The following is an 18,146-nucleotide window of genomic DNA, read 5'->3' as shown; positions in this document are numbered from 1 at the left end:
AGTGTGGTGTTGTTGTTTTACCCATCTGCTAAAACAACACTAGTTCCGGACATACTTTGTGTCTGCAGCTCCGTGTACAGCTGCATACGCTGCCCATGGCACAGAGCAAACAACCATGCAGCCCACACACATACAGAGAGGCTAACAGACAGACAGAGAGACCGGCAGATATACAGAGACAAATATACCAACACACACACACACTCATGCTGAAGAAAAGTGTCATGGTGGTACATTTCTGGCTTGGGTACGAAGTATTTGGTCCACCAAGACAACAGTTAGAAGGAACCTCATTTCAAAAGATCATGGAAGCCTAGCGCATCACCCCTTTACTACAGTAGCTTCTCTTGGTCGTCGTTGTTTGGCAGTTGGGAAACGTGAGACCACTTTTGACACACTGGAACACATTATCAAACGACAAATGTAATACTATAGAAATAACAACACCACAGACTCAAACACCACACTTTACCGACCCGTTGAAACTGTAGATTGTAGACCATTACCTCGGAGTAGTCATGATTTATTAAGGGCACCATGTAACAACTACAAGCATATCCACAGGTCATTACAGGTCTCTAGTGCAAAATGTGTATTTCAATGAAAATAACCTGTACAAATGGAAAAACAATATGGGGGTGTAGTGAGATCCCCAATGGGCGGGATGATTCTCTTCTTGTCTTGAAAAAAACGTATACTCAAAAACGTGGAAATCAATCAACCCGCCATCATTAACACAAGGGAGAAATCAAATGATTTATTATTGAAAAATTGAGAAACAAAATCTAATTGGTACAATTTAAGGCCAAGTGGCAAACAATAATGCAGGCACTAGGGACGGAGGCGACACCACGCGGGTTTGGCAGAGGGATAGTCGTCGCTTGTGTGCGTCTGTAAGTCGTTGCTCGTATGTGTGTGTTTGTAATTGGTGTGGAGAAAAATAAGAAAACTCATCGCCAGCATCAAGTGGTGTGCACATACACAGTGGACACACCCAGCAGACTATTAGAGTGCAAGAACAAAGAGTGAGTCACTGAGATGGACATGGGCCAAGAGCTCAGCTAAAGGATGGGCAGCCAGGACAGTACATAATGGATGATGATATTCGGTTTAGTGGACTGGAAGGAATGATGTGCTGCATCAGCCGCCAAAGGCTGCTTAGGAAAGGTACATTAGCAGTGGAGGCTGCTGAGGGGAGGACGCCTCATAATAATGGCCGGAACGGAGCAAATGGAATGGCATCGAAAACATGTGTTTGATAAAATTCCACTAAATCCAGTCCAAACATTCCCACGAAGCCAGTTCTCCCCAATTAAGGTGACACCAACTTCCTGTGTTACCAGGATATGGGCACATGTGTTCTATGTAAGGAGATCTACCATCGCTGTTTTGCTATGTGGACTGTGCCGAATGTGTGCATATTGAATGTTACATGAATTGTGTAAATGTACCTATGGTATTTGTTGTACTATAATACTATAATTTAGTCTTCGGTTGTATTAGATCCCTATTGCCTCTGTCTACCTAATAAACAGAACTTGGATGTAAGGTGGTCTATTCTCCTCCTTCAGGAGGTTACTGTCTGAGTCTGAGGGGTGCAAAAGCCCGTATTCCCCCTTCTGATAACTTCAGGTAATTACATCCTGTGGTAAACGATTTTCCATCACACACTTTATAATATAAGCCTGACTATGGGCCTAGAGTTGAGTTTCATGCAAATAATATATAACTCAAACACAAACAAAGCAGACAATTTGTCCGGCTTTGTTTGGATCTAAATCAAATGGTGAAGAAACCAAAGTATTGATGCGTCCTGATTCTTCACCTTTAAAAATAAATAAGTGCATTTGCACACTTCCCGTCACAGACTTAACAAGAGGAAATTCCCTCTCGCCAACGATTACACCAATCCATTGCTTTTAAATCCATTGATGCATGCAAGTGCAGACTTCGAGAGAAGGGTGGAGAATTGGGATGCAGCCCAAAGCATTTGCCACCTCCTCCTTCTCCAAAGTATTTCCAGCCAGGTGAACAAACAGGCATGTAATCATCAGTGGTTTGGCTTCGTACTGAGTGTGGCACAGAGATCCAACATACTCAAAACAATGTTCAAGTACAATCAACATTTAAAAAAAAGATTACACAATGAACTGTATAAATGTCTACAGACTGCTTGGACAGGACATCTAAAGTGTCTAATACTACAATATACAAACGCAAGGCCAAAAACAAATCATGTTAGTGTACTGCTTAGTTAAGAACATACATTTAATTTAAATGTACTATAAGACCATTAAAATAAGAGCTACATGACTCCTCACTAACAGACAGGCTATGGCCCTGTACCATTTCAGCCCCTAGCCACTTCTCGTAGGCTCCAGCCCTTTGGTGTTCTCAGATCCTAAAGAACGGATATGGTGAAAGCTCTGCTTTTAGCCTATTTGGGAGGTTATACTCCCATATAACTTTGCCTACACCTTGGTTCTTTGGAATCTATCAAAACGGCAAAAAGGTTCACTTTTAGAAGTAGCTAGGGACCGTAATGGAAGCAGGCCTATAACATATTAAAAAATATATGATTTTTTCTTCTTCAATAGTGATTGGAGTACAAAGCTCAATTCATGACCACTTTCTGGAGTCTGAACCTGAAGACCACACTCCCCTTAGGCGTTTCTCTCTAGATACCGAAAAACAACCCAACATTGAAAAAAAAAACGAAATAATTTAAACTTTCACTAGGACAAAGCAATTGGCTAGTTTTAAACTAGGCATCATTATGAGGCATATAACAGAATAGGAACGAAACATATGTAAGAGCATTCTTCTGGGTCAACATAACAGGCTTTACTGCAGTGCTCGCAAATACCCCATCCCTCTGGCCTCGTTTAGCTGTCCTGCCTGCTCGTTATCCTCTCCTCGTTACTCGCTGGCAGTCTTTGTTCTTTAGACCAGTCGGATACAATCTGCAGTTCTCCATCCATATTGTCCATGACTGGAGTTTAGGCCTTTTAAAAAATTCACCCCCAAAAAAATAGATGAACTCTCCATTTTCCAATCGTGTAGTTTCCTCATTTAAGGAAGTTACATTCAGGTCAGGCAAAATTGGAAAGTCACATTACCTTTGCGACCGGAATGTTGTGGCATGGTGGGTAATTGTGTTAGTGGGTCTTTGCGAGACTCGGGAGTGGATTTGACTAATTCACTACGGGTCCCCTTCCAAATGAACTCTGATGAAGCAGCATCATTTGTGCATTGTGAACAGGACATGTACAGTGTACAACTTGACACGTACAAATCAACAATAGTGCTGACGTTTACCCTGTTTGCTGTGCCATCGGATTAACACCGACTGAAACTACTGGTACTGTAGGTGTGATTGAGATGATGCACTGCATCTCTGTCTGTGTCCAACTTAAAACTATAGAACAATTCTATGGATATTGTTCCTGGAGACCAGACCAGGCACCCGGGTGTGAGTACAGGATTTTTAACTGATCGGTCTTAAACTCTGAAATACAATGGCTGCGTTTGGATAGGAAGCTCAATTCTTATCTTATTTCTACTAACTCTGAAAAAGATCTGATGTGATTGGTCAAAAGACCAATTAGTGGAAAAAAATATCAGAATTGGACTGCCTGTCTAAACACGGCCTATTAGGCAGGAGATTTGTACATCTGAGCAAAGATTAAGGCTATTGAGTGAGCCATTGGGTCCAGGCGCAGTGCAGGGTTTAAGTTCAATGTACTTGCACACTTGAGAGCAGCGGTGGTGACCACAATGCACTGCGGCGAAGCCAGCCTTGCTCTCAGCAGTTCTTGCTGGGCTTGCGCCTCATGACAGGGCAATGATGTTCTTGGGTGAGTCATGTGACTTGGGCTTAAGTGCCCTCTCCTTTTATGGACAGTGGGAATGCTTACTCCAGAGCAGTCTCTGGCCTAGTATGAAGTACGCATGTCATTGTCATCCCCTTCATATATAACCAGAACTTCTGATATAAAAAAAACATGCTCTGTCCAGTTCTTGTCCCTTGTGCAACTTACTGAACACCTAAAAACCCATGTAAAACAATTAAAAGCAGCTAAACGTTAGCATTAGTGCTAACAAGACATTTCACATTGCACTATGGTCCTCAGCATGTATGGATTGTGCAAATATCCAGATTTTTGGTCAAATACTGTTGTTCTCTTTGTGTGTGGGGAATGCTGTGTTGAGCTGTATGTTACTGTGTAACATCCAGGCAACATCCCTATAACATTCACACAATGCAGGAGGTCTGGCCAATGAATCCAATCAAAAAAAGATTAGGCTTTCAGCTCATAGTCCTCTGTCTGTATACGGTTGAACTGAGGCTCCTCATTCAAGTAAGTGCTCATGCATGACCTAGATTTGATGGTAAGGACAATGAAAATCTGCATGCAGTGTGGCACTCCGGCCAGCAGAGAGCGCTGTAGGTCCAGACACCCCATCCCAGTCAGTTCACCAAAAGGACATCCTCGTATGTTGTCGTTCTGAGAGAAGAAACAAACACATAAACACGATCGCGCATACACACGTAGAAACACGTAAATGTCTCTCAACCATGATAGAAAGGATAACAGTGAATGCATCTGTTATTGTCTGGTCATTGAAGTGGCATCTACTCCCGATCATTCTACAGAGGAACATCCATCACCATCAACTTACACCCATCTGACTCCTCCAGAACGGCAAACACTGAAGAGGTTAGGAGCTGGAGGGTGGTTTCTGAACCCGGCCTTGAACTCTACCTTCAGTCTTGACCTATGCCCTTTGACCCACCTGTCACAGCAGCAGAAGAAGGAGCAGGGCGAGGTCTCGAGGCCCCGGTACATGCCCGAGCCGGGTGTGTCAGTGCACTCTGCGATGAAGGCGTGCAGGTCCGTAATGTGGTAGGGCTCCTGGGTTTGGTGCTGGAGGGACAGGACAGGAGACAGGCATCCATGTTTAGGTTGCTCACTCTCTGCATCTCAAATGGCACCCTATTCCCTATGTAGTGCACTAGATAGGTAATAGGTAGCCATTTGGGAAGCAGCCACAGTGTGTATTGTGATGGGTTGTCTTTCACTAGGTGTTGTTGTTTGTAATTGTTGTTGTGCCGCTATGAGCTGTGAACATTAATGTTATTATACAGTGCTCTTTTACATTCATTTGGATTCAAGTCCGTTTAAAGGGATACTTCGGGATTTTGACAATGAAGCCCTTTATCAGATGAACTCGCGGATACTGTTTTTATGTCTCTGCGTGCAGTTTGAAGGAAGCTGCTAACAAGTGTTAGCACAATTGCTAAATAGCGTTCGAGCAATGACTGGAAGTCCAGAGTAACTGCTAGTAGATACTATAGTCTTCCACACGGTAACGCTGGTTAGCAATGGCTTGAAAAATGACCTCTAACTTCCTTCATAGACAAAGGGCTTTAAAGCCTCTTGGTTGTACCATGGTCTCTGAAAACGCACTCTGTCGAAGAACATTTTCAAATTAAATCACCCTGGAGATTATAATGAGATCACTGTATTTTTGACACAGATTTGTGCTCTTTTGCCCGACGAAAATGTTGCCCGTTGTTGTTACCTTGATGGTCTCGTAGGCGCCAGTGATGAGGGCGATGAAGAGCGACAGTACCATGTAGATGAAGAGGGAGATGAAGGTGTACAGGTAGACCTGGCTGAACACCCACACCAGCGTGCTGCTCTCCTGCATCTCTGAGAAGGTTACAAACATGTCGTCGCCGTTGATCAGCGAGAACAGGCACTCCGACACCATGGAGAGAGAGCGGAACTGAGAGAGGGAGAGAGAGAGGGAAACAGTTCAATTACATTTCATAGCAGTACAGCTTAATGAACTGAATACGATGGGGAGAGAGAGACTGTTAAATTACACAACCAACCATGACTTAACATGACCATTCTTACTGTATGATATAAACAGTGAATCGGTTCAAAATGATTGAGGATTCACTACAGACATTTTTAAAACAAAATAAATCAAAGAAAATCCATTATGGCCATCTTACTGGCAAGGGACAGTAAAATGTCTTTATATTAATAGACAAATCACATTCATCACTGAACCATATAGGGTGTCCCCCTCCAGATTCACTGTTTCCTTTTCAAGCTATTTGCCGGCCCACTCTGTCATTGGCCTTCTTCTGTTAGCATGTCTGTCTGTGCTTCAAAATGGTGGCCGTCTGTACCTTGACGTGATAGGGCCCCAGCACGATCCAGCCACAGAAGCAGTAGCCCAGGTAGATGACAGCCACACAGCAGCAGAACCGGATCACGTTGGGGAACGCAGCTCGCAAGGTCACGATCAGGATCTGAGAGGGAGAGAGCCAGGAGAGTGGGTGAATCACTGTCATCGTTAGTGCTTTTCTGTGTCTGTGTGTGTAGGCAACTTACATTGTACTTCTGGAAGAAGCTGAGGTAGCGAATGACTCCGACCCACACCAACAAGGTGGAGGTCCCCAACAGGATGCCACACTCATCATACAATGACATATTCTGTTTGGAGAGATATTCAGCACAACGGTTTTTATCATAACCCAAACTGAGATTATTTTTTGGGGCTGCCGATTTGAAATAATTCTTTAGCATTTTCCTCTGGGAAAAATAAAGGTATTCTATTCTACTCTGAGCAGTAGAGAAAAAAGTCCCCTCTGACCTTGGACTCTATGCCGATCTTAATGGCGCTGCCGATGATGGTAAGAACGTCACTGATGATGAGCAGGATGTACCAGCCATTGATGAATTCCATCCTTTCATCCCAGCTGACTTTCCGGCCCAGGTTAGTCTTGAAGAACTCGACAAACTCCTGTTACGCAGAGACAGAGAGTGACAGAGAGAGAGAGAGACACACACACAGAGAGACACACAGAAAGAGACACATACACACAGAGAGAGAGAGAGACACACACACACACACAGAGAGACACACACACACAGGAAGAGAGAGAGAGACACACACAGAGAGACACACAGAAAGAGACACATACACAGAGAGAGAGAGAAAGACAGAGAGAGAGAGAGAGAGAGAGAGACAGAAAGAGAGAGTCACAGAGAGAGAGACACGCACACAGGAAGAGAGAGAGACACACACAGAGAAAGACACACAGAGCGAGAGAGAGACACAGAGAGAGAGAGAGAGAGAGACACACACACACACAGAGAGAGAGTGAGACAGAGAGGGAGAGACACAGAAAGAGAGAGACACAGAGACACAGAGAGAGAGAGACACACCCACAGGAAGAGAGAGAGAGAGACACACACAGAAAGAGACACATACACACAGAGAGACACACACAGAGAGAGACACATATACACAGAGAGAGAGAGACACACAGAGAGAGACACATATACACAGAGAGAGAGAGAGACACAGAGTGAGAGACACACACACAGAGAAAGAACGACATACAGAGCGAGACACAGAGAGAGAGAGAGAGAGAGACATACACACACAGAGAGAAAGACACAGAGAGAGAGAGAGAGAGACACACAGAGAGAGAGAGAGACACACAGAGAGAAAGAAAGACACACAGATTGAGAGATAGACACACAGAGAGATAGAGACACAGAGAGAGAGAGACACAGAGAGAGAGAGAGAGAGAGAGAGAGAGAGAGAGACAAAGAGAGGAGTTGGGTGACCATACTGGAAAGACGAGTATTCACACCTTCTCGGTTTTCGTGTCGCAGAGCATTACTCTAAAAATGAAATCAATTCACAGGCTACCAATCCACTACCATCAACAACAACAAAAATCTCTCTTCCTTCCACCCCAATCCAATAACAAGCAAACAAATGCATCTACAGTATGTTCTCAGATAATACATGCTATTGAGCAGACACTTTTATCCAAAGTGACTTACAGTCACTCATGCATTTTACCTACGGGTGGTGCCGGGAATCAAACCCACTATCCTGACGTTGCAAGAGTCATGCTACACCAACTGAGCTATAGAGGACCCCCAGATTGGATGTTGCTCCTTTAAACCACTTCCTCTCTTCCTGCCCTCCACCTCTCAGTGACTTACAGCCTGTAGTATGATGCCGCGGAGTATGGAGCGGCCACACAGCAGCAGGGACAGCATACAAACGATCGCCACCACCACGTCAAACGGTAGGCGCGTGTAGTTCTCCGCTGAGATAGGGGGAGGGAAGGAAAGAGAGGAGTTAGTGGCTTTCATCAAGTAGAAGCATAGGGGGCGAATCCTTACTTCCACAGGTCAAAACTTCACGTTGACACCAATGCATGACTAAGTGAACATTCCTATGAGGCATCTATAATGTCTTATGAGGTCAAATGAAGACGGCAATAGGGGAGATTGCTTAGAGTGTACATAGTGTTTGTTTTTGTGTTTGTCTTGCCGTTTGTTTGTGGTACAAGTTGTACCGGTAAATGTCTGTTCGGTCATTGTGTGTGTAGTTTTGTATTGACCAATGCACACGCAATTTCTTTCTTTTTTGACGAATCTCTGACCAGGTCTCTCTCGCTCGAAAAAAGAAAATGGTTATCAACCTCAAGAGATTCTCCTGGGTCGTGATAATTAGGGCACACCGTAGAAAAATATTTAGCAAAGGCAGAAGTTCAGGTAAGACCCTATGTTTCAGTCCGTTTCTCCCGTTTGGTGTCTAATTAGTATTAACCTGGTGACATTAATGTTTAATGAGAACAAGACTCTATCTCACCGTGGCCAGACACACTGGGGTCTTTACACTCCTCTATAAAAGCCTGGTTTTCCAGACTGATCCTTACTTTCCCACTGTGAGCCTTGTTGTCCAGGACTATCTGTAGAAACAGATGGAAAGATCAGACATTTATACAGGTACTAGTAGTACTTCCTGTAAACTTTGGCAATAAAATGAAACATAAAAAAGTGGCTAACTCCTCAAGGGATAATATAACACATGAGTTAAAGGTTAACTAAAATACACAGGCAATGAAAAGGTTTCCACAGCAACTACTACACACTAAACAGGTTACAATGAGCCACAGACTGGGTAGGACCATTTTTTAGGAAGTGGTGGGGGAGGGAAGGGGGGTGGGACTCACCGTTATGAAGAAGGTGTAACAGTCAGGAATCTCGTTGTTGATGATGGTCTGAATGTTGATGGCCTTTAGTTGGAACTGTATCGTCACGTTTATGAGTCTAGACAACATAGTGAACGTAGAAAATGAAGAGGGATATCAGGGTTATGTCAAAGTGAAAGCAACGAGAAACGTTTTCAAACATTTTGCAACGCAAAACAATTTTTTTTTTCTTATTGGACAAGTCCAGGTAGACCCTCCCTGTTTTTTGTTAGTTTTCCGTTAGGCGTCTAATGAACATAACCCAGGGCTATAGGTAGTGTGTAAACAGTTTGTGGCGCTAAAAATCAACAGCCAGATACTACAAAGATGGATATCCCATCTATCTTAGTTTTAGACCGACAGCAAACACGAGGGCCCGAAGTCATTTGAAAAGATATGGGAAAATGAAGCCTTACTTGTGGAACTTGAGGGTAAAGTTCTTGTAGTCACTGCCTAAAGGCGCTCGAGGGACTGACAGAGGGTTAACTCCCACACAATCTAGTAACAGGACAGAGAGAGAGAGAAGTTAGTCATTTCAGGGGCTGTCAATGTTTTTCCTTACAGAAATAGAATTACACTGAAATAGAATGACCATTACACTGATATAAATGTATGTTCTAGTAATATATATATCTATGGTTATTCTGTTCCGGTGATCATGTCAAGAGTCAAAGGGCAGGCCACTTCAAGGGTAGGTCATTTCAATACCAGGTGATTTCCATTGCTCAATGTGTTTCCCCTTTAGTCAGTAGTATTGTCCCAAGTGTCAGCTCATATAAGGAAGTGGGGCTTCCTACTACTTTCACATGGTCCGGGAACAATACAGTACTTACTTACACAAAACAAATGATACAGTTACGATGAATTGTTACTGAAAAGATGCCGTGGTACTGAAAAGAAGCAGCTTGGGTAGTCACCATTGTTACAGTAAATTAAATAACTTAACTTCAGGCTAGACAAGGCTAAGGCATAAAGCAATGGTCAATCCACCAAACTTGACCCTGGAAAGCCACAAGGCGTGCAGGATTTTGTTCAAATCTGACACTAAAACTCATCCTTTTTCAAACAAGTCAACTAATCATCAAAAGCATGTTGGAACAGAACTACATTTAAGCTGAGTCCCAAATGGCACCAGATTCTCACTCCATCAGGTGCCATTTGGGAAGCACAAAACACTGTAGCTCTAGTACCAGAGTTGGTGACCTCTGGCATTGGTATAATGCAAGAAAGTAGATCTATGTACCTGTGATAACACGAGGGTCAATGTTGAAGGTATCATTGGCGGGATCGATGCTGCCCTTCTTGTAGTACTGCTGGCAGAGAGAGAGGGCACTCCCGTTCACCCCAACCCCATAGACGTACGCATAGCGTCCCACCGTGGTCTCGGGTAGCATCAAATACTGTGAGGGAGGAGAAAGTGTACGAGGATGGAGAATAAGGCTCTAATATTTTAAAAGAATTCATCCCTCTTTCTGCCCTAATTTGAGGTCATCACTGATCTGTATGCGGATTCGTGGATGATAAATGAACGTTTCCACACTACCACTTTCACCAATCAAACTCGCTGAGATCTGTGATTACTTCAAATTATGCAGGAAGGAACGGATACATTCTAAATATTCAAACAGGGCCTAAAGAGTTGGAGACTTTTAGGATGAAAGTTGAGGATGAAATTATGAAGGGGACAAGATGGGGTCCTTCTTTGCGCTGCATGGACATGTTTACATCTCAGTCTGTATGCCGGGTCGTGTTCATTAGGCACCGAACAAAAAGATTTTCTGAAACTCTAATCTATCTAACATTTTCCTTAAATTTGTATTTATTTTTTAAGTCCTTTGCATGCGCTAATGAACATGACCCGGGTGTCGTTAGTGACTGTTACCTGGTGTACGGCGTAGAAGATGTGTTCGTAGACGTCGCTCTGTGTGTACACGGCCAACGTGTCATCGGGGCCCTCGTTATAGTCCTTCAGGAAGATGTGCTTAAAGGACATGGTGTTCTCCTCCTTGAACGTCACCACCATCTGGTTGCTGAGGCCAAACAACACCAGCTGAGGGAGGGAGGGAGGGAAGTAGGGAGGGAAGTAGGGAGGGAAGTAGGGATTCAGGTGTTTTATTGAAGGGAAGTGACCGTTCAACAACTAGAACGTGACCCTTTTTGATCTTAGGGAAATTTTAGAAGTTATTGTTGTAAAGACTGTCGGTCCATATTTCAAAATGTCAGATGCACAGACATCCTATCCACCAATAGGAACGGTGCACATGAAACAAGGTGTCAGTTGTTATGGACTTCAGCATGGTTGGTCCTGCCATAAAACCTGAGCTTTGCCATGAGGGCGTTTAGCATGTACTGTTCATACACTCAAAGTGAATATGAAACTAAATGTGTGTAGTTACCTGCACGGTGACAATGACAATCTTGAGCAGCTGCAGGCCCAGTTTGAAGGGCTTGCGGCCCTTGGCGTGGAACTTGTCACATGGGCTCATGAAGAAGTACTTGAGCTTCCTGCGCAGGGCCTCCTCTTCCTGCTCCGCCCCCAGCCAACCCCCCGCAGTCGCAGTGGGCAACCGGGGGTTGCCATGGCTGTCTCTGTGGTGAACGTGCTCGCCGCTGCTGTCGCTGGAGCCGTAGCCGTGAGGAGACACAGAGGAAACCAGCCTGTCCTTCTCTGAGAGAAGATAGAGAGCGAGGGAAGAAAAAGGAAGGGGAAAAAAACACGTTAGCAGCGCTAGAAGGATAGTGAGAGTGACTAATACGAACAGTCAGGCCTATCAAAGAATGTGGAGTGGATAACTGAGCAAAACACCAATGTAATCTGCAATAGCGCACTGCAACGGCACTCCATATTAGTGCTACTTCCTTTGTGAGCACCAACACCAACAGTACACTGATGAATAGGCTACGTGTCGCAATGTTACCCTTCAGTGAGCGACGGCTCTCGTACTAGTTCGGGCAGCTTTCATTAATTACATTTCCTAATCTCCCTCGCCTCATATAGTCATCCATCATCACGTCTCTATCTAGGAAAACCCTGGGAGGTGGCACAGGCCAGCGTATCAAAACAACACCCAGATCGGATGCTCTGAGCTGGGCCGGGCGAGACAGACAGCCTCCCTGGAGGAAGAGAAGCGGGTGATCGGTGTGCTATAGCTGACTGCTCCGCCCCTCAAGGCCGACAGAAACACACCCCTGGAGATGGCTGGAAGACACAGAAATAATATATAATAATATAATAATAATATATGCCATTTAGCAGACGCTTTTATCCAAAGCGACTTACAGTCATGTGTGCATACATTCTACGTATGGGTGGTCCCGGGAATCGAACCCACTACCCTGGCGTTACAAGCGCCATGCTCTACCAACTGTGCTACAGAAAGACTCCAGGGATGGCCGGGCTACTGCTACAACACCCGTCTGACTTGGTAGTCACTTGACGAAGGAGCAGAGCTTTGAGGTGCGATGGTACACATTTGGATTGTCGTCGTCAATAACATAAACCATAAAGGTGTAGTAAAAACCTAAATCACTGCACCTTCAGTGGAGAGACCGCTGGTGAAAGCTGAATTCAAACTCTGAGTCACCCAAACAAACTTGTGACAGTAACAGACTTGGAAGGGAAATGTGGACCATATAGTTAGTGAGTCAAAGAGCTAGTTCAGCAGTAATGGAAGAAAAGGAAGTGGAACTTGAAATGAACTGCTGTCATGAATTGGGTCACCTCACCTCTGGTAAACAGAACTCGAAGACCAGACAGAAGAACCACAATCTGGTTTGACGGACATAGAAGAGAGAATCACTGATGTGTGTGTATGTGTAGGATTGTGTGAGGCAACGGTGATATCTCAATGTTTACCTATAGAAAGCCATCCACAATAATCACCTGCATATCTAACCATCTTTAGTTCGTCCAAGTGAATGAGAGAAGCCCATCTAGCGGGGAGTGACCTAACTACAATATATCGACTTGCACACACAGAACCTTGCAAGGTCACAAACACTCACAGACATGACAGCAGTTGCGTGACTCTCCCTGTCAAAAACAATTCAGACTTGTGTTGAAAGAATTTCACTATGTAACATTTCATGCCAGCAATAGTAGCCCGAGCCAAGAAATGGACAGATCTTGATGGGGCATTTCGGCCATCAAGGCCGATAGCAATCGTCAAAACAAAAGAGCAGACGATGAGGGCTTGTTGCTGAGCCGCACTAAGAGATAAGAGTCAATCAAATGGAATAAATCAGCTGAAAAATCCTGCTCTTCCGGTTCAGGGCAGTCAAATGGTGTGTTAGAGAAGGCTTAATAGACAACTCTGCACCTTGTCCGTCCGTCATAGTCAGCACTGTGACCATCAGTCTGCCGGCATCTGTGTATCGCTACAATGGATCAGCAGCTATCAGTCTGCACTGGGCCACCCAGGGAGAGCAGGCTACACTATGCAACCTCACTGGAACCAGTAAGTAAACAAGCCAAGCTGCTCCTCGTCTCTGTCAACTCTTAACTCTGGGTGGTCTCTTGGACTCTATTTCCTGTTTCCTGTTTCTATTTCCTCCTGTGGTGAGAGGACATAGTTATGAGGTGGACTTTTTGTTATTGTTATTATTGAACTTTAAACTGTTTCTCAGTCTCAAAGTGCACATCAGTCAATTAAAATCGTTGATTTACTTGCACGTTATAGAACGCTACATTGTAGCTGGTCCAGTCAGATAACCTGGCACGTTAGCCCTATGCTAGCCTCACCAGCTGACAGTGATTATTTCCTGTAACAAATTCTGCATCAGCCTATAAAAGATCTTAGATTTTATATCCACCAACCAATGGCATTTGTAAAAAAATATATATAAAAAAAATATGGCAACCCTGGACACTAGAGGGATATTTTAAACCTATAAATTCAAGGTTCACTTTTGTTAAATTGGTGTGTAACAATGTTGTGTGCCAATATTGCATTGATGCATCTTTAACTAGGCCACTAATACTAACATTAGACAAAATGTTCACGTTTTTGCATGAGACAAAATCCAGTTTTTGCTAATCTGTTTCACACACATCCATGTGCTTTAATGGAAAAAAAGATAAATGAAGTCCTTACACATGTAAGTTTATCATACATCGTTAAAAAAATAAATCATGCACACTGCTAAAGCGATTGACTCAAAATCGATAGTGCACTTTCACCATGGGTTCGAGCCCTCCTCCTGTCCCCGACTAAAATATTTATATATATATTGGTTGACCAAGAGTAATCTGTTCTTTTGACCAATCGATTGGTTGAAATATTTTAACGTGTTTTTCCATATATTTGAATAAAATCTACTTTATGTACACTACTGAGCTTGTATGATGCTTTAAGCACTGCATTTAAAAATGAAAACACACAAATTACTAAAGAGGGAGCCAGAGATCAATATAGCCTAACCAGAAGAAGAAAAAAACTGTTCCTGTCTCCCCTCCTCCCGCTGCTGTTGGCCTTCACAGATTCTGAAATTATGCTCCTGAAGTTGCTGTTAATAGGCTACACCAGTGGTCAGCAACCTTTTCCATTTGGAGTGCCAAGTTATGATTTTCATATGCACTTTTTCGTGGAACAGTCTAATTTTATATGGTGGTTAATCAAAATTTGAAATGAAGGGCCTCCCGGGTGGCGCGGTGGTCTAAGAGACTCTGGGTTCAAGACCAGGCTCTGTCGCAGCTGGCCACGACCGTGAGGTCTATGGGGCGATGCACAATTGGCCTAGCGTCGCCTGGGTTAGGGAGGGTTTGGCCGGTAGGGATATCCCTGTCTCATCGTGCACTAGCGACTCCTGTGGCAGGCCGGGTGCAGTGCGGTGTTTCCTCCGACACATTGGCACATCTCGACCTTCGTCTCTCCCGAGCCCGTACAGGGGTTGTAGCGATGAGACAAGACAGTAACTACTAACAATTGGATGCCACGAAAAGGGGGTAAAATAAGAAAAAAACAAAAATAACACAAAATCTAAAAGTAACTTCAATTGCCATTGCCAATATGTAAAAATAAAGCCAAGAAGAACTTGGTCCAGCCCAAAGTGTTGTATAAAATATTCTGGGTCCTCAAGAGTTTCCTGCCAGTAAGAATCAGATAGGCCTATTTTATGACGTTTCCACTGGATCAGAGCATTACATTTTCATGTTGAGTTGTAGGCTAATCGAAAGGGAGAGATTTTTCAAATAGGCTACGTTGAGGAACTATTGTCATTCTCAATGAATGTAGAAACAGACTTTGTTTACTTGCTGTTTGAGGCAAAGAAAACTTTGAGAAGCTCCACAGTGACGGCGAGTAAAGACAAGCAGAATTGACTACTCGTAAATGGAATGAAATAAACCAAAACTTTCTCACAAGTGTAGCATAGGTTGTGCTCTGCAAACAAAGAGTCCACTACGAGAATGACAACGGTAAGACTGTAATAATAATAATAATATATTGAAGGTATTAACAGAAATGACCATAATTAAACAAATATTGTAGATTAGAAACTATGGGAATGAATGGTAAATGTACTACTGGTGATACTGGTGTGCCACCCCCGCATTGGATTAGTCCACTCAGACTGGCTTGAATCAGACATGTGTCTCTTGTGCCATAATTTGTTTTTATATATATGCCACTGCTCGACAACAACAAAAATCAGGGTCGACCAAACAATCGACCAGTCGACTAAATGGGGTCAGCCTAAACAGTAATGCATAGAAAACGTTGTACATGTCAGTGTAGCCTACATAAGAAATTAAGTAGTGTTTTTTTTTGCTCAACGGCAACGTTACACTACAGTGTATTCGGAAAGTATTCAGACCCCTTGACTTTTTCCACATTTTGTTACGTTACAGCCTAATTCTAAAATGGATTTCATTGTTTTTTCCCCTCATCAATCTACACACAATACCCCACTACGACAAAGCAAAAGCAGGTTTTCAGAATTTTTTTATCACGTACAACTACGTCAGCGATTTTAATTGGCCGATGGCGATTATGAGACGGAGAAACAGTTTTAATTGAAACTGTTTCTAATGCTCGCAAGTGTGGCCCCACAGTGTGCACTTGTGGTGAATTATTTCATTCTAATATGTATGAGATCACACATGAAGTGCTGTAAACAATGAGTCAAAGGGATACTACAAAACAAATGCTTGATAACGGCTTGACTGCTTACAAGACCATTTCTAACCCGCTGAACCACACACAGTCAAGTGCAGAAATGAAAGCCTGTGTCCACGGTCATATGGGCACCGTAGACTAGGACGCGTGAGGGGAGGTTAAGAAACTGGGTGGTGGGAGGTTATCACAGTGTATGATAGATGGATAACCTATCACTCCAGTATTAATGGTAAATTGTCCTTATTTTCACCTCTATGGCCTATTTATTGCCTACCTCCCTACTCTTCTAAATTTGTACACACTGTACAAACGATTTTTTAAGCTTTTGTGTTATTGAGTCTACGTTTGTTTATGTGTAACTCTGTTGTTGTTTGTGTCGCACTGCTTTGCTTTATCTTGGCCAGGTCGCAGTAGTAAATGAGAACTGGTTCTCAACTGGCCTACCTGGTTAAATAAAGGTGAAAAAAATCATAATAATACAAATAAAAAAACCTGGGTCAATCTGGTTTAAAATGTAGCAGACATGCTATGGTGGTGGGAGGGAGCAAGAGTAGTCAGAGTCTTTGGGTTCCAACACTCTAGAACTTTAACGGAATCCTTGGGACGTCCAACTAATCATTTAAATGGGTGGGGTAGGGGTTTGTGTTTAGGGTAGGGACGTCCCAGGGATTCCAGATAGCACTAACCCTGGAATTTAGGAATAACTGTTTTAATCAAGACTCATGAGCATTGAAGTACAGCATTGACTGCAATGGTGGGATAGAATAGAACAATTTCAAGGCTACAAGTTTCCTTGCTGAAAGTGGCCATCAGGTATAACTTCCTACCCCAGATTTGACAAGTGTAAACTGTTATTGGCAATTTCTGTCAGCATCAGGTCAACATAAAGCCAACTATCTTTGCCTATTTAATCTAGAATGTCTGTAGGGGAGAATCAGGTATGTTAACGAAAGGATAAATTGAGCCACCCCTTGTTTCTAGGAAACCATACACAAAATGTATAATTTGACCAAATATTTAGGGAAGAGGTTTCGTGATGCTTGCATATAAACCAAAGCAGATCATTTAAAAATGGTTCTATACATAATTTGGGGTCTCTGTGAGCGTCAATATGAGACCCTAAACCTAGCATGAAAGAGCATCCTTGTAGTTGTGTTTGCCTTGGGGTAAATTGAGCCAATGGCAAGTTAAGCAAATTGAAGTGTTTTCTTCCCAGGCGTAACACAACACATTAAAATCCCTAGCAACAGCGATCACATGATTAAAAAACAAAACATCTTGGGGATAACGGACTAGAGGGTGGATGGTTTTGTACATATTTATGCAATAACGCTTCTTCCAGTCAGTGTTTGGAAATATTGTAACAAAACATTGTTGATGCTGCTGCCTCATACAATGTTACTGTGTTGCACAATGTTACTGTGTTATACAATGTTACTATGTATGTTACTGTGTTATACAATGTTATTGTCTATGTTACTGTGTTATACAATGTTACTAATGCATTTATTCACGATTAATCACCATTGGAATTAGATGTATGTTTCATGGAGATGATTGGCAAGACATGACAGCCCCCACTGTAGAGCTACGTTACACAACAATCATAATATACACAGGGCCCTCCTTTCAATGGAAGACATGCAACAATGTAACAAACCACTTAAAACACACAAAGTTACATGTCAGAAAAGTATTTAAACTCAACATACCTGAACGGGCGCTGCCGTGGTTGCAATTGCCGCTTGCTGTAGCCATGTAAACGTTTTGAAACTATGAATAAATATGCGACATAAAATCTGAACTGTCTCAGAATAAATAAGGCAAATAAAAGCGGTTATAAAACGTGAGTATATTGTTGGCGTGAAATTAACTGCCTGAGAAGATAGCCATGAGGACGACGTTTTTCTGTGTTCTGCAATTACAGTATCGGTTCAGCATCCGTACAA

General features: G+C 43.1%; 1 protein-coding gene across 1 annotated transcript; it reads right to left on the bottom strand.

Annotated features, from left to right (window-relative positions):
* Positions 1-483: 483 nt before the first annotated feature.
* On the bottom strand, positions 484-18,146 carry LOC118389204 (mucolipin-1-like). Its single transcript, XM_035779032.1, has 14 exons — positions 17,910-18,146; positions 11,479-11,750; positions 10,965-11,132; positions 10,326-10,482; positions 9,499-9,580; positions 9,065-9,161; positions 8,701-8,800; positions 8,046-8,152; positions 6,676-6,825; positions 6,414-6,515; positions 6,209-6,331; positions 5,587-5,793; positions 4,798-4,928; positions 484-4,508 (listed from the first exon to the last, which is right to left on the bottom strand). The coding sequence occupies exons 1-14, from the start codon at positions 17,953-17,955 to the stop codon at positions 4,472-4,474; spliced, it is 1,779 nt and encodes a 592-aa protein (XP_035634925.1). The 5' UTR covers positions 17,956-18,146; the 3' UTR covers positions 484-4,471.

Source organism: Oncorhynchus keta, chromosome 10, assembly GCF_023373465.1.
Source record: "Oncorhynchus keta strain PuntledgeMale-10-30-2019 chromosome 10, Oket_V2, whole genome shotgun sequence".
NCBI classification, from domain to species: Eukaryota; Metazoa; Chordata; class Actinopteri; order Salmoniformes; family Salmonidae; genus Oncorhynchus; species Oncorhynchus keta.
Note: the sequence above shows the minus strand (reverse complement) of the source record. Positions and strands in the feature narration are given on the sequence as shown.

Coding starts and splice junctions, on each gene's coding strand:
- LOC118389204 (XM_035779032.1), bottom strand. CDS start 17,955: ATGGCTACAGCAAGCGGCAATTGCAACCACGGCAGCGCCCGTTCAG. Junction 8,801..9,064: donor GTTACACCTTCTTCATAACG/GTGAGTCCCACC, acceptor CTGTTTCTACAG/ATAGTCCTGGACAACAAGGC. Junction 6,826..8,045: donor GCGGCATCATACTACAGGCT/GTAAGTCACTGA, acceptor TCTGCGTAACAG/GAGTTTGTCGAGTTCTTCAA.